Source organism: Crinia signifera, chromosome 12 (genome assembly GCF_055691185.1).
Source record: "Crinia signifera chromosome 12, ASM5569118v1, whole genome shotgun sequence".
Classification (NCBI taxonomy): Eukaryota; Metazoa; Chordata; class Amphibia; order Anura; family Myobatrachidae; genus Crinia; species Crinia signifera.
In genome coordinates, this window is record NC_139228.1 from 25,709,788 (window position 1) to 25,729,872 (window position 20,085).

The 20,085-nt window shown below is 46.5% G+C and overlaps 1 protein-coding gene across 9 annotated transcripts in view; it reads left to right on the forward strand.

Annotated features, from left to right (window-relative positions):
* Positions 1–20,085, forward strand: part of MEIS2 (Meis homeobox 2) — a 158,370-nt gene that overhangs the window by 77,672 nt on the left and 60,613 nt on the right. For 7 of the 9 annotated variants that reach the window (XM_083166838.1, XM_083166843.1, XM_083166840.1 and 4 more), the window contains one exon: positions 18,826–18,971. In XM_083166838.1, the coding sequence (XP_083022964.1) occupies positions 18,826–18,971 (146 nt within the window). The remainder of the gene's footprint in view (positions 1–18,825; positions 18,972–20,085) is intronic. The other 2 variants (XM_083166841.1, XM_083166839.1) reach the window with 1 other exon arrangement.

Here is a 20,085-nt window from a genome sequence, read left to right on the forward strand (position 1 = left end):
CGCAAACTGTGAAACCTTCTGAGAGCCGCTGAACCTTATCACATAAAGAGCAAGTATCCAAGGGGATCACAGAGAGAGAGAGGCGTTTGCTTCTGTTCTCCACCGCTCTCCTTGTGTTCCAGCCTCCCATCCACTTCCCCCCAAGTCCATTTATTTGTCCGCGAAGAATAGAAGGAGGATTGTAAGCCTCAAAAGTATCAATTAGCGAGGACATTGTCGTGACATCGCTCTGTGGTACTGATGCAAATCTGGTCTGTGTTCCTGGGTATAGAGAGCGCATACCGTGTAATCTCTAGCACTAGGACTAGCAAGGCCTGCTCTACCGTTAGGCAGCGGCCTAGGGGCTCCAGATTTTGGTGGAGGAGCCCCTGACTCTGAGAGGATGACTGTGAGAGAGGCATCCTTGTTGGCCTTATTACATGCAGCAGGTGTTGAACTTTTAAGATGCCACCTCCACAAGTTCACCCCTGACAGGCCTTATGTCGACAACTAAAATAGTTGGACATGGCTAAGGTTGATAGTGTTGGAAGGTTGACACAAGCTTTAGGTCGACATTTAAAAAGGTCAATATTCGTTTTTCACGTTATTTTTGAGCCAACCATTTGGGTCATTAAGTCCCGGTGACCTTCCGTGGTCAACCGAATGCATGTCAACCTAAATTGGGTCACCCCAGTGACCCATTTTCCCAGTCTCCATACAGGATAATTAATGCGCATTCACATTTATGTGTGCCTGTTGCTTATCTAATATGTCTGGCTGAGCGGGTGTTCCGGAGAATACAAGCAATGCAATTCACGAGAAGCCGGTGGCATGGCAGAGGCACAGCTAGGTCACTAGATAACACTGGTTCGGCAGCCCACAGAATGGAAGGGGGTAGGTGCACTGGAAGGTGCTCCATGTTCTGTTTTCGAATCCTAGAACTGCAAATAAGTTTTCTACTGTGAGTGACAGAAACGTCACTCAGGAAATGTCTGTTTGCTGTTACAGAGGTGTAAAATGATACTGTTTATATCATGGCAGCCAAATAAATCCCTATATGGTGTAAAATCAAAGCGATCCAAGATTGTTGTACAAAAAAGGAACAATGGAAGGGTTTCCTGCGGACCGTTCCCAAGAAAAAGAGCTTTATGTTCTGTTCTGCGGAGACGGTCAAAGAACTCGGTCAGATTTGATGTAAATCAGCGGAGTATACAGTAGTTATTAACAGGATACGAGATACCTCTGCCTCACCTCTTATACACAAGCAATGGGCATCTGTGCCGGAACTCTGGTGCTCCGGAGAACATGATTCCCCGCGCTGAGCCGATAGCAATCCTGATTCTCACAGACATGTACCGCCATGTAGAGGACTTAACATGTCAGATGGGGTTATAGCAAATCCTCTGGGAATTAGATTTGTCAAACAAGATAGCGACCGGTTCTCGCAATGATCGGAGGAGCTGAAATTCAGCCATGAAAGTGATAGACATGTGCAGCGCGGCAGGTATAAGGTGCAGATAAGCTAAGCTGCGGGGGGATTTATCACGGAACCAGCTGTATTGTAGAGGAGATGCACTATCCAGCCGTGTGAGGCGGCCGCAGAGCTGAATGCAAATTGTCTGTAATTGTTGAATGCAACTCTATGGTGTAGCTGCAAACTATGTGTATGCACATCTTAAATACCCAACATCGTCGTAACAGCCTATACTTGTTGCAAATAATGGCAATGGGTGTATTTTATATCTCCCACCACACGCACTGCCTGAATGGTATGTATTTGTGGACACCCGGTTCGAGGCCAGGTATGCCACAAGTGGTGTGTGCTTGAGAGACTGCGTCATCCGTACTTGCGAACAGGGCGTCACTGGGGGTAATGACACCCAGTGTGCCTACAAGCTGCCCTGAGTGCCAAAGAGGGCATCGCCTTTTGGGAAGGTGTGTATCCTCCTGATCTGACCCCATTTTTTTTAATCACTTGGGGTGTGCATCCAGCATCCCCAGAGATGCTGGGTTGCCCCCCCCCCCCAGAGACTCCACCTGCACTGCCGGCTCTTCCTCAGTGACAGGAGCCAGAAGCTGCTCACAGTGTCACAGAGCAGCAACAGGCTCCTGTCAGTGAGGAAGAGTCAGCATTTTGGTGTCACCCCATCAGAGGGTGACATCTGGGTGCTGCCTGCATCAGCCTTGTGGTGCCACTGCTTGTTTCCAAATGTAGAAAATAGACTGTTAAAAACTGAACTGCTCATATGCAGTATGATCCCCCGGAGCTGGGCTTGTGGGAAAAGACCAGCAAGCTTGCAAATGGTAGAACTCATTATTCCAGAGGCTGCAATTTAGCTGTGCAGCTAGTGTCGTTCTGTATTTACAATATAGGCCCACAATGTAGCACTGTACAAGGGGCAGCATAGAAACTGTTGTACGGTACTTTTTTATTTTTTGCTAATATTTTTCGCCCGCAGCCTATTTTCCAAATAACACTGCAACAGGCTTACACTGATATTATACAGTTTAGGCAAATGTTACTCTGTGCTCGATTTTTATGTTTGTAAGTAAAACAAAAAAGGAAGTAACTGGAAAAACCATGCTGCACTGCAGATGGGGCAGATGTAACATGCACACAATTAAAGTACGTACACAAATCAAGATATGTTCAACCGATATGCCGATAACGATATTGTTACCGATATAATTGTGCATATCGTTCAGTGTATACACATTAGTCCTTTAAGAATGCCCCCCCCCGCCATCGTCTAAAAAAAATTCAGTACAATTTTGCCTATATCTTTAACAATCGCACGATTAGTGGGGCACCGTCACTGAAAAATCTCAGTTCAGTTTGTCAGTGAGCTCTGGTGATATCATTACCGATATCGCTCCTGGAGCATGTACCCATGCTGAAATCTAAATTGCAGTAGAAAAATACAGCTGTATAACATTATTGGGCTACATGCAAAAGCAGCCCGTATTTACCCTGCACAGAAAACATAAATGCATTTGCTCCCCTTGAATGGAAACATGGTTTGTTCCAGAGACAGTTACTTTGCGCCTGATTTATGTTTGTAAGCAATGTACTACGGTTACTAACGATATGCAGATGGTTCCGTCATCATTTGAACAGTATCAGAAATTCCTCACCCATGCCTGGCACTAACCTGGCCTGATATGGCATTGCACATTCCAGTGCTAACCAGTGCCAGCGCTCGGAGCAGGACCCGACCACTTACTGGCAGGACTGCAGCAAGGAATGTATCGCAGGTGGGAAGGGGTTAACCAGGGTTTCTGACCAAGTAAAAACCAGAAACTATTCATTTGTCAGAAATCCCTTTAAATAGCGATGTAATGAGGTAACTGTAGCCAGCAATGGTGCGCTGATTGCACTGCCAGTTGTTCTAGCCGCATTCTTTGATAATGCTGATAACAAAATGCTCTATTCAGGAGGTTTTGAGTTGTAGCCGCAGGCTGTGTCCCAAACAGGCACCATCGTCTTTAAGAAAGGATCAGGCATAAAGCCACACAGCAAAAAAAATAAAAAAGTTATTTTAGAAGGTAAAATCTGACTATTAGGCTGAAGTTATTAATGCCTGGTTGCGGCGTGCATGTGTGGACTTGGCAGTGGCGGCAAGAGCGACATTGATGCATTTTTAGAGGTCCCGGGTTTCGCGAGCTGGGAATATTTTTAGTAGAAATTGAATAATGCGTCATTTTCTGGAAAGGTCACAACAGGTCAGATCGTGTTACCTGCATACTGCAGCAGGTACGGTCTGATGGGGGAGATAACGCCTTTGGCCTCCTGACTCCGGGGACGTAAGACCTGACATCAGACCGAACATTTGTTTTGAATTTGTTGTTTATTTTCTTAAATTGAGAGACGTTGACTCTAGCGTTATCCTACTTATCCTATGTACTTCTACTAATTGGTTGCTTGGACTTACACAAATACAACAAATTTGTGCAAAGCCGACCACTGGGGAAAATATTTTCCTAAGGTGCCCTTCAGTAGGGGCCCCGGGGCCGGCTGAATGCAGCCGTTTCCACTGAGCTGTGCTATCATGTAGATCCAACAAATCCATTAAGTTCCTCATCTGCTTACTGGTTTTTATTATTTTATTTTTAAATGGAAGTGACGGGGGAAGTGGTGAGGATAAGAGCCAATCACAAGCCACAATCTGTTCATTGCATTTTCTGATTGGTCGTCTCACTCCTCCTCCTCCTCCTCCTCCTCTACTTCCTCAGGCTTGTATGAGAAACAGTGCTATGCCCGAGTAATAACAACTTAGGGTGTAGAGCAAAGGGTTACAGTGTCTAGGTCGATGAGCACAAGGTGAACAATGACAAAAAGTAGACACTGGAAAAAGTCAACATGAAATTTGTAGCTTTTTTTGGTGTCAATGTAGCCCTCTCATCCAGATACCAATAATATACTCTACACTTACAGAGAAGCCCGCGGGGTCAAATAGGGACCCAAGATTAATCTTCTCCTAGGTGCTAATGCAGCTTGATAGTACGGCCATTAGGTCGACCCATATACGGTCGACATGCATTGAGTCGACACATGAAATATGTTGATGTGGCTAAGGTCGACAGGGTTGGAACATTCCAAGGTAGCGCTTTTTGGTGAACAAACCACTTTTCTGAGGGTTGGAACGTCGACACAAGCTTTAGTTCGACAATGTTTTTTTTTGTGCCTATATAGGGCCTGGAGGGAGAAGAGAATACTGTTTGGAGTGTTGCAAGGCGAGCCATGCGAGGGGACATGGTACGCTTTAACGGTGTCCATGTCGACTATGTCGTCATTTGGTCAAAAAAAAAAAGAAAGACGCATGTTGACCATTTCTGACGGCCTAGCCATTTTAGACCCAATACATGTGTCAACCTTCCAACCCTGTCGACCTTAGGCATGTTGACCTATTTCATGTGTCGACATATATCTTTTACCCTTCTGTGGTCGACCCATTGTATGTCAACCATAATATGTGCCGACTCATACCCGCTTCCTGTCACCTACAATGTTTTTTTCCCCTTAGGCCGAGCCAGTAATTATGGGAGCATTCCCTATTCATTCACCAGTAACGTTATTGTGTGTAGTTGGTACATTTAATAATAAACCGTGCAGTAAAATGACAAATTAATTTTTTTTTATACCAAATATTAGGCTGTATTATAATCCCGCGGCACATAATGTCAATGTTCGGCGTTCCCTTTATATCACCGATGCTAGCTCTTTAAGGCCGCAGTCTTGAGAGTGTACATGGGGTTGAATGGTCATGAGCCGGTGTTTGCAGCAATGCCTCACCGGGGACCAGAGCAGAACATTACCAGGAGCTGGGGATTGTTCGTTGTGCAGAGCCAGCAGAGTTGAATCTGAGAGCTGGGACTTAGATGGACATTAGTCTCTGCTTTAATAGAATCTGAGTGATAACTGTGCATAATGCTGCACTGAGAGGTCACTAAAAATGAGAAATTAGCGTCCCATTAAAGGGTTTTTATTGCAGAGAGCTGCAGAGATGTCTCAGAGATAAGTTGTTGCTGACAGTATAGAGGTCTTTAGGGACGGGCCCCAGGAGCAAGGGCCAGGTTGAGGGCCTCATGGAGCTGAAAATGTTCAAGGGTGTGGAGGAGGTGAGGACGATGCCATGTAGGCTTGTGGAACCCATACACAATAAACCCCAGTGTCTCCCTACTTATATAAAAGTACTAAGATTTGGTGTGGAATATAGGAATACTCTTGAACACTTCTGTTTTATGGCCAAACATGTGGCCAGCTGGTGGTCATCATGCTGTAATGATGATGGGCCTGTATTTATGTTGGGCCTGGAGCTGCAACTCCATCCGCCGCATTGTTGTTCTGGTCCTGCCAGGAGAAAACCTATTCTCCCCTCCTGTGTTCTAGAGCCTCAGTCCTTCACCTTGAAGTTCCCCATCAAAGAAATTCTCTTCTGAAGACTCGCTTGTTCCATACTGAAGACTCTGCAGTCTAGAACTGCAGATGAACAATAATACATATAGTACCACACATTGAAACCCAAAGCTCCATGCAACATCTCACATCCAACTGCGTATGCAGGATTCATTCTGGACCCACAATCCCCTGGGGCATTCCTCTCCTCCGATGCAGCATACTTTGGGGTAAATTTACTATGATGCGAATTCTATTGAAGATGGGATGTTGCCCATAACAACCAATCAGATTGTACTTCTCATTTAATTAGCAGCTTCTAGAAGACAATAGGTGGAATCTGATTGGTTGTCACTTTTATTTCCCATGGGGAGAATGATTAAGCCGATCTCTAAGCAGCAAATGACCGCCACTTAGCAAGCGGTACTGAATTATGTCCTATATGTACTCTGCGCCGCGCCGTCGAATTGCGCAGCACTTTATGCGGCACAACAAAGCTAGCAGTCTGCAGTATCGTTCCCCTTCGCTCTAGGGCCTGTGATGACACGGACAGGTCTGCAATGTGCAGCTTTCAAATTAGCACCGCGCAAGATGGTGACATGTTACATTCACATATCTGGTCTTCCCGGGCATCAGCTCTGCCAGCCACAGAGAAAAAACATGCGCAGCTCTTACACGCTCCTCCATCTGTCTTCCAAGCGCACAATAGTTATAATTCCCGCAGTAACCCTTTCCGATTTTACCATTTTATTTCATTTTTATTGTTTGTTAATGAATTGCATTTTGTGTGCGACTTGGCTACACCCTCATTATTGTTATAATATGGCGTGTTTTATCATCATCATCATCATTTATTATTATTATTTATGTCGTATTACTGTATTTACTGGTAAAATAATCTTACTGACCAACATCTGCTGAATAAAATGCCATTCAATATAATTCTGTATCCCGGTCCACGTTGCCTTTGGAGGAATTCTGTTGGTAGAGGTGTATGTTTTTTATTGGAGTTTAGAGGTGTTGGTGGGTGATTTCAGTGTCTTTTTATCATTGAAAGTTGATACAGTACTTCTAATAGTGTCCAATCAGTGTGCCGATGCTTATATTATCCACTGCTGAAATCATTTCACAGATTTCTTCCCGCATCTATCTCTCCTGGAAGCTGCGGGAGGCTCCCCATTTTCGGAATGTCCCCTACACCCCTTGAAGAAGAGTGTTGATCTCCCGCATACCACCCGTTTCCAAGACGGGTTGATATGACCCGGGAACTGCAGCTCTGTTTTAAGAAGGTAGGGCTAAGTGATGGCCCTACCCCTTAAAGTTGCCTGTGGTGTTTTCTCTCCCGGAGAGGAGTTTTAATAAATCAGCAATTATGTTTCTTCCTGTTTGTGGAACTAGTTAAAAAAATTCTAAATTAGACCAAAAAAATGGTGGTGGTACCCTAAGTACACCCCCACAAAAGAATTATCCTTGATCCTTATGTTATTTAAAGGGTATGCAGTCCTTCTAGGTACAATAAATACATATCATGTACTGTCCTCTGCCTGTAATTACTATTGCGTGCTTGCTCTGAGTGTCACGTTCAGTCGAACAGTTACTTAATTGACTACTTCCACTAATCCTGTTAATCCAGATGCCCCAGTAATCTGACTTCAAGAAAAATAAACATTTACTTGTTGTTAGTTTTTTTCCAATGGCAAAATCCAAGACTGACCTGAGAAACAAGTGCTGCATGTGGGGACTACCAGTATGTCTTTATGCATCCAACCTAGTCATTTAGGCCAGTCATTAGTACTCTTTTACTTTGGCATTGCACTATAATAAATACTAGTTTTCATTTCCTCACACATTTCTACCCCTGTCTTTCTGCCCCTCCCCTTTAGAATGTAAGCTCTCACGAGCAGGGCCCTCCTCCCTCATTTTCTTTCCTTCTCTTGCTTAAACCATCTTCAATGGCACCAAGTCCTGTTGTTTTCTGCCACCCTGATACTTTATTACAGCGTCCTCAGCTATGGTTATGTACTACATACTTGTCCTCTATTGTCTTCAACTGTAAGTCACTGTTTTGAGTATTCGTTTATGTCCTGGGCGCTGCTGATCCCTTGTGGCGCCATAAAAATATCACAGAATAATTTTCCATGTCTGTTGTTGCATTCTGAAACATAAATAATAAATGCCGTATCAGTGGGACAATCTATGTACTAAGGGTACAGTCTATATATTGCAGATTTATCTCCTAATTAGAGAAACTTAGATGGATCAGTGCATTTTAAGTGTTTTCGACCTATGCATATTCGATAATAACTGCGGTGTTATGCCATTGTGCGTCTTAGGGATATACCCTGAGAGGTGACATAGAGTTCCATTGTATTGTGATGTGCCTAGTTGTTTGCAGCTGTTAGTACATTTGCGGCCTAGTTTTTCTCACAAGTGACATTGATCAGGCACATCGCCTTCTACGATTAAGTAATAGTGAACGAGCCCTTCGGAGGCGTATAAAAGGTTACTGTGAGGGCCTCAGGTGAGGTAATCACAGGACACACAATAAGCTGGGGTCATTATAAGGAGTTGGGGATGATCATTCCCTGATCTAGAGGCCAAATTATCGAAGACCCTTTTGATTTTGGGGGTGGTGTGAGGCGACAATGATTTTTGTGTGAGGCCTTTGCATTATTAGGTCTGTGTGAGGCCTTGTTATTGTTAGGTCAGTGTGTGCCAATGATAATTTTGGGTTGGTGTGGGGCCTTGCTACCTCTAATGCCGTTCCCTCTTAGGTACTTTGAATGAAAACCCTTTTCAGTGCAAAACACGGGGTCCCTTCACCAGATAGTCTGTGTAAATAGCTCTGAATTAACAATGAGGCTGTTTCCCGCAGCTTCTAGCTCCCGAACCATTTGGGGAATGAATGTGCTAAATGCTTCTTATACCGCCTGAAAAGTCTGGGACAAAAAGCCGAATAAAACCCTTTTCTTCTCTGGTCTCTCCCCCAATCCTTTTTTTTTTTTTTTTTTTTTACATTTGTCCCCCTGGGGGGGTTGGGTGTTTGAAACCGGTGTAAGCTTTGGAAAAGCTGAGGGGGGGTTTCTTCTAGTGCTCTTTTGAGTGTGAATGAGGTACAGCGGTCACCCCTCCTCTCCAGTGTCCCAAAACCCACACAGTCAGTAAACGTTGCATGTCAACGTCTGTAGGTCAGCGGCAAATCACAGGCACGTTTTCCTCTAACATGTCCTGGCTGACCGGCACAGCAGGACCCGGGCGGGGTGTGGGTGGACACTAGCCCCCGCCCACACTCCACTTTCTCATTGTATCTGTCCGGGTACACGTGTGGGTGGGGATTATCTGTCTGCGCTCTCCTTCCATTATCGCCCATAAGTGCTGGTATATAGACCCTGTTATTTTATAATGTAACTATAGTATGTGTGTGTGTGCTCAAAATCTCACACAAGTGCTAAAATAGTATATGGTTTATAGGGGCCTGTGTATTATTAAACGTCCCACAGCACGGGGCAATCAACTGCGCAACCAAAGGACGTTAGCGAAAATAAAAATCATAACGATTAGAAAAATCAGTGATAAATAAAAATGCTTGGACATAAATAAAATCCTCTAAGCAGGTATGTTGGTGTTATGTCATTTAGATTCTGTTTGGTTATAGTATACAGTGATTACCCGGGATGCAGTTATAATCCCGGCGGTCGGATTCCCGGCGTTCAAAATCCCGACCGCCGAAATCCCAACACTTTCTCCCTCTATGGGTGTCCACGACACCCATAGAGGGAGAAGAAATTAGTGTGCCGAGCACAGCGAGGCACCGAGCCCGCAAGGGGGGTGATCCACATCCCCCCTTGTTGGGATTCCGGCGTCTGGATTTTGAACGCCGGGATTCCGACCGCTGGGATTTCGTATCAAACCAGATTACCTAACTGATTAGTGGACAGACTAAATAAATTATTTATATATATCATGGACCATCCTTATCAGACCCATCATGTGTAGTAAAAATAAAATATTGTGTAACAGAGGGAAACGTGCCACTAGGTGCAAATCTTACAATTCTTTGTTTACAAAGCTTTTCTTAGAAGGTGTTACACCCCTGCTCCTTTCAGGAGTTCGCGCAGGATTACAGCAGTCCGCCCTTCCCTCCTATGTTTCAGTGGATACACGCAAAGACATGTTTACCCAGCCCTGCAATGCGTCACCCACAGGTATTCCGCTGCCTGGGAACTGCATACCTTATTTCAGGAGAGATTTCACCTAGAACTTACCGGGCTGCTTCCTGTTTTCCCATTTACTGTCCAAACTCAGTAACCTGGAATTACAAACTGGATACTGACAAGGGTTCAGACTCATTCAAAACTAATTGCAAAAGTTAAATAGTAAATAAACCAGGTTCAATTTGGGGCAATAAAGTGACATAAGTTGGGTACACACTGGACGATATTTGCTATGATTTACGGAATCCGACGGGTCGAACCGTCAAAATCGAATTATCGCTGCTACTGATTTCCCCAGGTACACACACACCACCTCGTTGGTATCAGGGGCATAATTAGATATTTGTACTCCTCATAGCGAAAGTTTGTAATGGCTCCTATGTACTACCAAATGGTGACAAATGTATATATAGTGCGTGTTCCTTTGACAGGGAAGGTGGCCCCTCTCAGCTCTGGGCCCCATAGCAGCTGCACCCCCTGCACCTATGGTAGCTACACCCCTGTATATAACACATGTAACTGTGACAGGGAGGGTGGCCCCTCTCAGCTCTGGGCCCCATAGCAGCTGCACCCCCTGCACCTATGGTAGCTACACCCCTGTATATAACACATGTAACTGTGACAGGGAAGGTGGCCCCTCTCCGCTCTGGGCCCCATAGCAGCTGCACTCCCTGAACCTATGGTAGCTACACCCCTGTATATAACACATGTAACTGTGATGGGGAAGGTGGCCCCTCTCAGCTCTGGGCCCCATAGCAGCTGCACTCCCTGCACCTATGGTAGCTACACCCCTGTATATAATACATGTAACTGTGATGGGGAAGGTGGCCCCTCTCAGCTCTGGGCCCCATAGCAGCTGCACTCCCTGCACCTATGGTAGCTAAACCCCTGTATATAATACATGTATCTGTGACAGGGAAGGTGGCCCCTCTCAGCTCTGGGCCCCATAGCAGCTGCACTCCCTGCATCTATGGTAGCTACACCCCTGTATATAACACATGTAACTGTGACAGGGAAAGTGGCCCCTCTCAGCTCTGGGCCCCATAGCAGCTGCACCCCCTGCACCTATGGTAGCTACACCCCTGTATATAACACATGTAACTGTGACAGGGAGGGTGGCCCCTCTCAGCTCTGGGCCCCATAGCAGCTGCACCCCCTGCACCTATGGTAGCTACACCCCTGTATATAACACATGTAACTGTGACAGGGAAGGTGGCCCCTCTCCGCTCTGGGCCCCATAGCAGCTGCACTCCCTGAACCTATGGTAGCTACACCCCTGTATATAACACATGTAACTGTGATGGGGAAGGTGGCCCCTCTCAGCTCTGGGCCCCATAGCAGCTGCACTCCCTGCACCTATGGTAGCTACACCCCTGTATATAACACATGTAACTGTGACAGGGAAGGTGGCCCCTCTCCGCTCTGGGCCCAATAGCAGCTGCACTCCCTGCACCTCTAGTAGCTACACCCTGTATATAACACATGTAACTGTGACAGGGAAGGTGGCCCCTCTCAGCTCTGGGCCCCATAGCAGCTGCACTCCCTGCACCTATGGTAGCTACACCCCTGTATATAATACATGTAACTGTGATGGGGAAGGTGGCCCCTCTCAGCTCTGGGCCCCATAGCAGCTGCACTCCCTGCACCTATGGTAGCTAAACCCCTGTATATAATACATGTATCTGTGACAGGGAAGGTGGCCCCTCTCAGCTCTGGGCCCCATAGCAGCTGCACTCCCTGCATCTATGGTAGCTACACCCCTGTACATAACACATGTAACTGTGACAGGGAAAGTGGCCCCTCTCAGCTCTGGGCCCCATAGCAGCTGCACCCCCTGCACCTATGGTAGCTACACCCCTGTATATAACACATGTAACTGTGACAGGGAGGGTGGCCCCTCTCAGCTCTGGGCCCCATAGCAGCTGCACCCCCTGCACCTATGGTAGCTACACCCCTGTATATAACACATGTAACTGTGACAGGGAAGGTGGCCCCTCTCCGCTCTGGGCCCCATAGCAGCTGCACTCCCTGAACCTATGGTAGCTACACCCCTGTATATAACACATGTAACTGTGATGGGGAAGGTGGCCCCTCTCAGCTCTGGGCCCCATAGCAGCTGCACTCCCTGCACCTATGGTAGCTACACCCCTGTATATAACACATGTAACTGTGACAGGGAAGGTGGCCCCTCTCCGCTCTGGGCCCCATAGCAGCTGCACTCCCTGCACCTCTAGTAGCTACACCCTGTATATAACACATGTAACTGTGACAGGGAAGGTGGCCCCTCTCAGCTCTGGGCCCCATAGCAGCTGCACTCCCTGCACCTATGGTAGCTACACCCCTGTATATAATACATGTAACTGTGATGGGGAAGGTGGCCCCTCTCAGCTCTGGGCCCCATAGCAGCTGCACTCCCTGCACCTATGGTAGCTAAACCCCTGTATATAATACATGTATCTGTGACAGGGAAGGTGGCCCCTCTCAGCTCTGGGCCCCATAGCAGCTGCACTCCCTGCATCTATGGTAGCTACACCCCTGTATATAATACATGTAACTGTGAAAGGGGAGGTGGCCCCTCTCAGCTCTGGGCCCCATAGCAGCTGCACTCCCTGCACCTATGGTAGCTACACCCTGTATATAACACATGTAACTGTGACAGGGAAGGTGGCCCCTCTCAGCTCTGGCCCCATAGCAGCTGCACTCCCTGCACCTATGGTAGCTACACCCCTGTATATAACACATGTAACTGTGACAGGGAAGGTGGCCCCTCTCAGCTCTGGGCCCCATAACAGCTGCACTCCCTGCACCTATTGTAGCTACACCCTGTATATAACACATGTAACTGTGACAGGGAAGGTGGCCCCTCTCAGCTCTGGGCCCCATAGCAGCTACACTCCCTGCACCTATGGTAGCTACACCCTGTATATAACACATGTAACTGTGACAGGGAAGGTGGCCCCTCTCAGCTCTGGGCCCCATAACAGCTGCACTCCCTGCACCTATGGTAGCTACACTCCTGTATATAACACATGTAACTGTGACAGGGAAGGTGGCCCCTCTCAGCTCTGGGCCCCATAGCAGCTGCACTCCTTGCACCTATGGTAGCTACATCCTGTATATAACACATGTATCTGTGACAGGGAAGGTGGCCCCTCTCAGCTCTGGGCCCCATAGCAGCTGCACTCCCTGCACCTATGGTAGTTACAACCCTGTATATAACACATGTAACTGACAGGGAAGGTGGCCCCTCTCAGCTCTGGGCCCATAGCAGCTGCACTCCCTGCACCTATGGTAGCTACACCCTGTATATAACACATGTAACTGTGACAGGGAAGGTGGCCCCTCTCAGCTCTGGGCCCCATAGCAGCTGCACTCCCTGCACCTATGGTAGCTACAACCCTGTATATAACACATGTAACTGTGACAGGGAAGGTGGCCCCTCTCCGCTCTGGGCCCCATAGCAGCTGCACTCCCTGCACCTATGGTAGCTACATCCTGTATATAACACATGTAACTGTGACAGGGAAGGTGGCCCCTCTCAGCTCTGGGCCCCATAGCAGCTGCACTCCCTGCACCTATCGTAGTTACACCCTGTATAGAAAACATGTAACTGTGACAGGGAAGGTGGCCCCTCTCAGCTCTGGGCCCCATAGCAGCTGCACTCCCTGCACCTATGGTAGCTACACCCCTGTATATAACACATGTAACTGTGACAGGGAAGGTGGCCCCTCTCAGCTCTGGACCCATAGGGTGTGCTGATATTTTATGGTGGTCCGTATTTGAGGGATTCCCTGCTGGACATTGTAGTGCCCTGAATATTGGTAGTGCGCTGCCCTCAGCCGCTCACAGGCATGCAGTTACACTCGCACACACACTTTTGTCTTTTAAGAAGTGCTGCAGCTCCAGTCCTGAGGTCCCAGAGGTTTCCGAGCTTAGCTCTGTAATAGCCTCTCTCCGTAGCCTTCTCCCCATCTGTGTCACACAAACAGCTGATGAAGCAGCCGCCGGTTACTGGGCCTCGCACAATCACATCCACCCAGGTTACAGCAGCCTAGGGTTGCCAGGGAGCAGTCAAAAGCCATTACTGTTTGGGAGAATTTGCCCTCAGGCTGTTCCTTGGCACTGTGGAGAAGGGTGCGCATTAAGAGAGAAGGAGAATATATAATGTATATACATGGGTGTGCATTTGCACATTTACATAGGAACTAAGGCTCTAATAGGATGAACCCACAATTCCCAGCACTCCAGGTCTGTGCCTGAGCAGAAGATTTAATCCTGGTTCTGCTGCAGAAAAGGAATGTGCTTTGTTAACCTTTTCTTGAAACACTAGATATGTATGCATGTGTTCTATTCAGCAGAATACGCTCTTATTTATTCAACTTATTCTCATTTTTCTGTTTCACAATAAATGATTGGGGAAGGTGAAGAAGCTCACACCTACGGCTGCCCTGCTTTTTATATTTTTAACACCTTCTCTGTCCTAACAGAGCAGTTTCATCTTTGTACTGTTAGTTCGAACGTGGGCAGCGATGTTACTTTGTGGATTGTTGGTTCAATAGTCAGAGAGTCATATTGCAGCGGTCCGTCACTCTTCATCAGACTGCAGTGTAGGTTCTTGGTTAAAAAACTAAAATAAAAAAGGGAAGTCCAGCAGCACAAAGGGACTGCCCTATAGCAATACGTATCCCATACTTTGATACATCCTATTTGGCTTGGTATTTGGATGGTGAGGCAGTAGTAGGTGTTTCTTTTAGGTGCTAGGTATGGTCAATGAGATGGGAACAGGTGTTTGGTAGGGTCACTGGAGACTGAGATGGAGTAGGTGTTGGGTATGGTCACTGATACATGAGTGCATGTGGGTATAGTCATTGAGACTGAGATGGAGTAGGAATTGGGTATGGTCACTGAGATGGAGTAGGTGTTGGGTATGGTCACTGAGAATAAGATGGAAGTAGGTGTTGGGTATAGTGACTGAGATGGGAGTAGGTATTGGGTATGGTAACTGAGAATGAGATGGAAGTAGGTGTTGGGTATGGCCACTGAGACTGAGATGGGAGTACGTGTTGGGTATGGTAACTGAGACTGGGATGGGAGTATGTGTTGGGTATAGTGACTGAGATGGGACAAGGTGTTGGGTATGGTCACTGAGACAGATGGGAGTATGTGTTGGGTATGGTCACTGAGTCAGAGATGGGAGTAGGTGTATGGTATAGTGACTGAGATGGGAGTAGGTGTATGGTATAGTGACTGAGATGGGAGTAGGTGTATGGTATAGTGACTGAGATGGGAGCAGGTGTATGGTATAGTGACTGAGATGGGAGTAGGTGTATGGTATAGTGACTGAGATGGGAGTAGGTGTATGGTATAGTGACTGAGATGGGAGTAGGTGTATGGTATAGTGACTGAGATGGGAGTAGGTGTATGGTATAGTGACTGAGATGGGAGTAGGTGTATGGTATAGTGACTGAGATGGGAGTAGGTGTATGGTATAGTGACTGAGATGGGAGTAGGTGTATGGTATAGTGACTGAGATGGGAGTAGGTGTATGGTATAGTGACTGAGATGGGAGTAGGTGTATGGTATAGTGACTGAGATGGGAGTAGGTGTATGGTATAGTGACTGAGATGGGAGTAGGTGTATCGTATAGTGACTGAGATCTATGAGTATACAGTCAGGTAGTATAGAAGACATGTAAATGTACGTAGATAATGGAATATATGAGGTCTATAGTTGGCTAATGTCTTCGTGGTATGGACTTCTGCGATTGTGCGGCAAAAATCAGCACACAACAGTGACAGAAGGGGCCTACAACACGCCTCCGGCGGATGTATGTACACATCACTATGTAACATTTGCTGCATATAACTGCAATGCGCTCATAGAACTATACGCTCTAGACGTTTTATCCATATTCCATGATTGTTTGCCTGTTAGCCATGCATAGCGATATACTCATTCTCTCTGCCATTCACATTCTGACCTCACAGATCATTGTATGAGCTTGTCGTGTTGTTGGCATGTTCAGAGCGGCGGCAGACAGACATACTGACACAGACACCTATTCCGTTCACTTCTTCTTTGCAACTCCCAGTCGGACAAGCGCTTAAAGTTCTGCCTAAAAGAAAGTTGTCCCTGCCTTTATGGACATTTCCTGGGGATGCCGTAGATCACTCCAAAAGTTTATCATGTAAAGTTTTCCTGGGACATGCTTCGGCCTTAGATTTATAGCTGTATGGGGCTAATTAATGTCAATTCTGCTCTTACATCAGTCCCTCGGACATGCAGCTTGTCAGGGGCCAGCAGGGGAGCACTCAGCCCCCCCTTCCCTTTCCCCATTTCTCTTTCGTGTGGCTGTAGGCTAATGATGTGCAAGATGAAAAAAGAAGTCATCCATCCAAAGCAGAGTGTCCTCCTTATCTTCATTTATTTTGCATTTGATTATCCCACAAGTATCTTGCCTCTCTGTCTAACCCTAGCTGCCATGCAACCCCCCCCCACCCCCCCTTAAAGTTATTAGTTCAAATATTAATGCATGAGAGTATTATATCCGGCCTGCATTGATTGATGCCTTCCCAAAAAGGGGAAGACGTGGCAGTATAAATTTTCCCGAAGGTGGGGGCCAGTATTGCCCCGGCAGCAGGGTTTTTCAGATACATAATTCACACGCCCTGCAGGCATTGCTTTCAAGGCATCGGAGCCGCAGGGCGAAAAAAATAAGCAAGGCTCTTAAAAGTGAATGATTTTTGCTAATGCACAATTAATGGCATGGAAAAGCACAAAAGAGCAAGATTGGGTGATGGAAACTTCTGATTAAGTTGGCACACTGGCATTGACGAGTGTATCTTTTTTTTTTTCTGTTAATTTTAACTGTTTCAGCGCTGGCACGGCACGCACCGTTCATCCGTTCCCTATTCGTCAGCAGCGTGCTAGGCCGCAGTGCTGACGCTCTAAGCTGGGGCACCTGCAGCCTCTCGTATAAATATGGCTTCCAGTAATCAACATGCTTCTTGTTATTTGTAGCTCCGCCCATTTAGACTAGCTACACACAGTATTTCTTAACTCATGTATACCGCTAATCCAAATGTAATGTTTGCCAAGTAGCAAAATACAACTTGGAGAGTCAGTTTGCCTAAAGCTGTGTACACACGGGGTGATTTTAAGCACATATTGCTGGCAATATGGTCGCTCAGCGACCATATTGCCAGTGTATTCCATGTTCTGTGGGAGATAAATTGCTGGGAGTGCGCTCCCGCTGCCAGCCCTTAATGGTCGCTGGTCGCAGGAGCATGCTCCTCCGATTATGGCTAAAAATTGGTAGTCGCTGTTGTACAATGCTCTGTGCACCAGCGATTTCTAGTCAAAATGAGGTAGAGACAGAATGAGACAGAAGAGCTTGCAATTTTCAGCCAAAATTGCTGGTCGCTGATGAAAACAGTACACTGAGCAAGATATTGCTGAGAGATATATTGCTGAGAGATATTGCCAGTACACTAAGCAATTTATTGCTGAGCGATTTTAAGCCAAAATCGCTCAGCGACCAAATCGCACCGTGTGTACACAGCTTTAGTCACAGAACTACATCTCCCATGATGCTTCATTCATCTACTGACCTTGTTGGTTATTGACATGACCGGTACTAAGAGGGAGATGTAGCAAACCTTGGAGAGAGAGAGAGATCGGACTCTATTTACTAAGCATTGAAGAGTGATAAGGTGGAGAGAGTAAGTAGAGCAAGACATACAAGAGCGTATTTACTAAGCATTGGAGAGAGGTAAAGTACTAGCCAACCAGCTCCTGTCATTTTCCAAGCACAGCCTATATCATGACTGTTAGGAGCAGATTGGCCAGTATGGGGTATTCAATCCTGGATTCTGAGTGTTGGAACATTTTTCCTGGCCGTTTTTGGTTCTTCCGACAGTTGGAATTCAATGTTCCGGCTGTTGAGTGTTGGAAAATCTGTGGATTGGTGGAAACTCATCCGTTTCCGACAATACAGACTTGCCTTCACAGGGAGGCGGGTCTGTGGCAGGCAAGTGCCGGGGGGGATTTAATACCTTAACTGCAGATATTTCCAACAGTGGAAAGACATTGAATACCCCCTTTATCTCTCTCTACAAGGCATAGTAACTGGACCCTAAAGTACCAATCAATCAGCTTTCAGTCATTTTTCAAACACAGCCTGTAAAATTATAGTTAGGAGCAGATTGGTCTGTACTTGGTCTCTCTACAAGGTTTGATAGTTCTTCCCCTCAGAGTGTCTTTCAGCAATTTCGCCACTACCACCATATGACTTGGCCGGTCATCTTCCATGATGCAAGGGTAGCTGTTGTGTAGCTATCATGCCAGGCATCAAGGACATTGTATTTGAGTCACAGACTGAATTGATTGGCGGGAGGTGTAAGGACGCTGCAGGGGAAGGAAGCCTGGTAATCTTACAACCTTTGCTAGTAAGGTACAGAGAATGTACTAGTACACTTGGCAGTAATGAAATTACTGTATACTACAGGCATATTTATGGCTACCCGGTCCCTGTCAGTGCAGTGTCCTCAGGCAAAGGGTTATAAGATGTACTTCAGGTAGACGCACACATATCGACTGTGGCACTGAACCATGTTGAGGTTCTGTTAATACAGTGTAATGGTACCAATGCAGAGCGGTGTAGGGAGACAGGTTGCATGACTGATAGAGTGACATTTCTCTGATGAGGTCAATATCTCTCTCTTTCTCATTATGCAGGGGATGTATTAGATAACAGTGTGGCTTCTCCCGGCACAGGGGACGATGATGACCCAGACAAGGACAAAAAGAGACAAAAGAAACGAGGCATATTCCCCAAAGTAGCGACAAATATTATGCGGGCGTGGCTCTTCCAACATCTAACGGTGAGTCTCAAGCTTCATTTACCCACTAGTGTTTTGCCTGTATTCCGCACATCAAAGAAGCCTATACGAAGTGCACTTGCATGGCTGTTTTGGGGGCGCACTGCCCAGTGCTGCAACATTCCATTCATTCTTCATGAAGAGTCTGTTAGCCAGGGTGCCCCAAGGAACAGTCGTGATCAGTGGTGGCTCCAGAGGAGGGGAAGCAGCAAAGTCCAAAATTCATATAGGAGAGCCACACCCACTGCCAGTGAGTCCCGCCCAACGATGTTGGTGCAGAAGTGAGTGCTGCTCCCCGGTTTGAATTTCGGACTGCGCCGCGCTCCATCTCTCGGACCACCACTGACTCATGATCCTTGACTGTAGTATGAATTGTGTTTAACATTCCAAAGACCGTGGTGACAATCAACACCGAAAGCGATGGTGGTTGTGTCTTACGCAATATGGTGGACTTACCATTGGCAGCTGCAATTAGAAAGTCACCATTGCCCAATCGTGATTTTAGCTCCATTTGCGACCAGATCACCAAGATAGAAAGAAAGCAAGGCTCATGTATAGCAGGTGTTTGCAGGCGTCCATAGAACGTTGCGTTGGAGTCATCTGCGGGTGCACTCATTAGATCTTACCTTACCCAAGGGTGCAGCGGTGCCCTTACTAGAGTGTTCCGTCATATGCAGCTGTAAATAAGCAAGTTCCTGGATTATAAAGAAGGTATTTATGGTGTTAATGTGATCCTATAAGAAAGAACACCAGCTCTTATCATCTGTTTAGTTACCAAGTGCCCCCAAATGTCTTTACAATTGTAATAAATTGCAGCTGGGATATATTTAGACCGGTTTTATATTTGCTTGTTCTGGAAACTGTTGTTTTGAGTTACATTTACCAAGTTAAAGTACCCCGTGTAACTGCCTAAGGTTCTCCTGGGGTAGAGTATATGAGCCACCGGTTGGGAAGCCAGGCACTAGGCAGACAATTATGATAATATCATATTTTTACAGCCACAGTTCCTGTGTTCTCTGTTGTTTTGTTGCTTTGCTTGTGTTGAGAGGCAGCAGTAACTCATTGTATTGCCGGTGCTCACCGGAGCACATGCAGTTCCGATTGTGCTCAACGGACA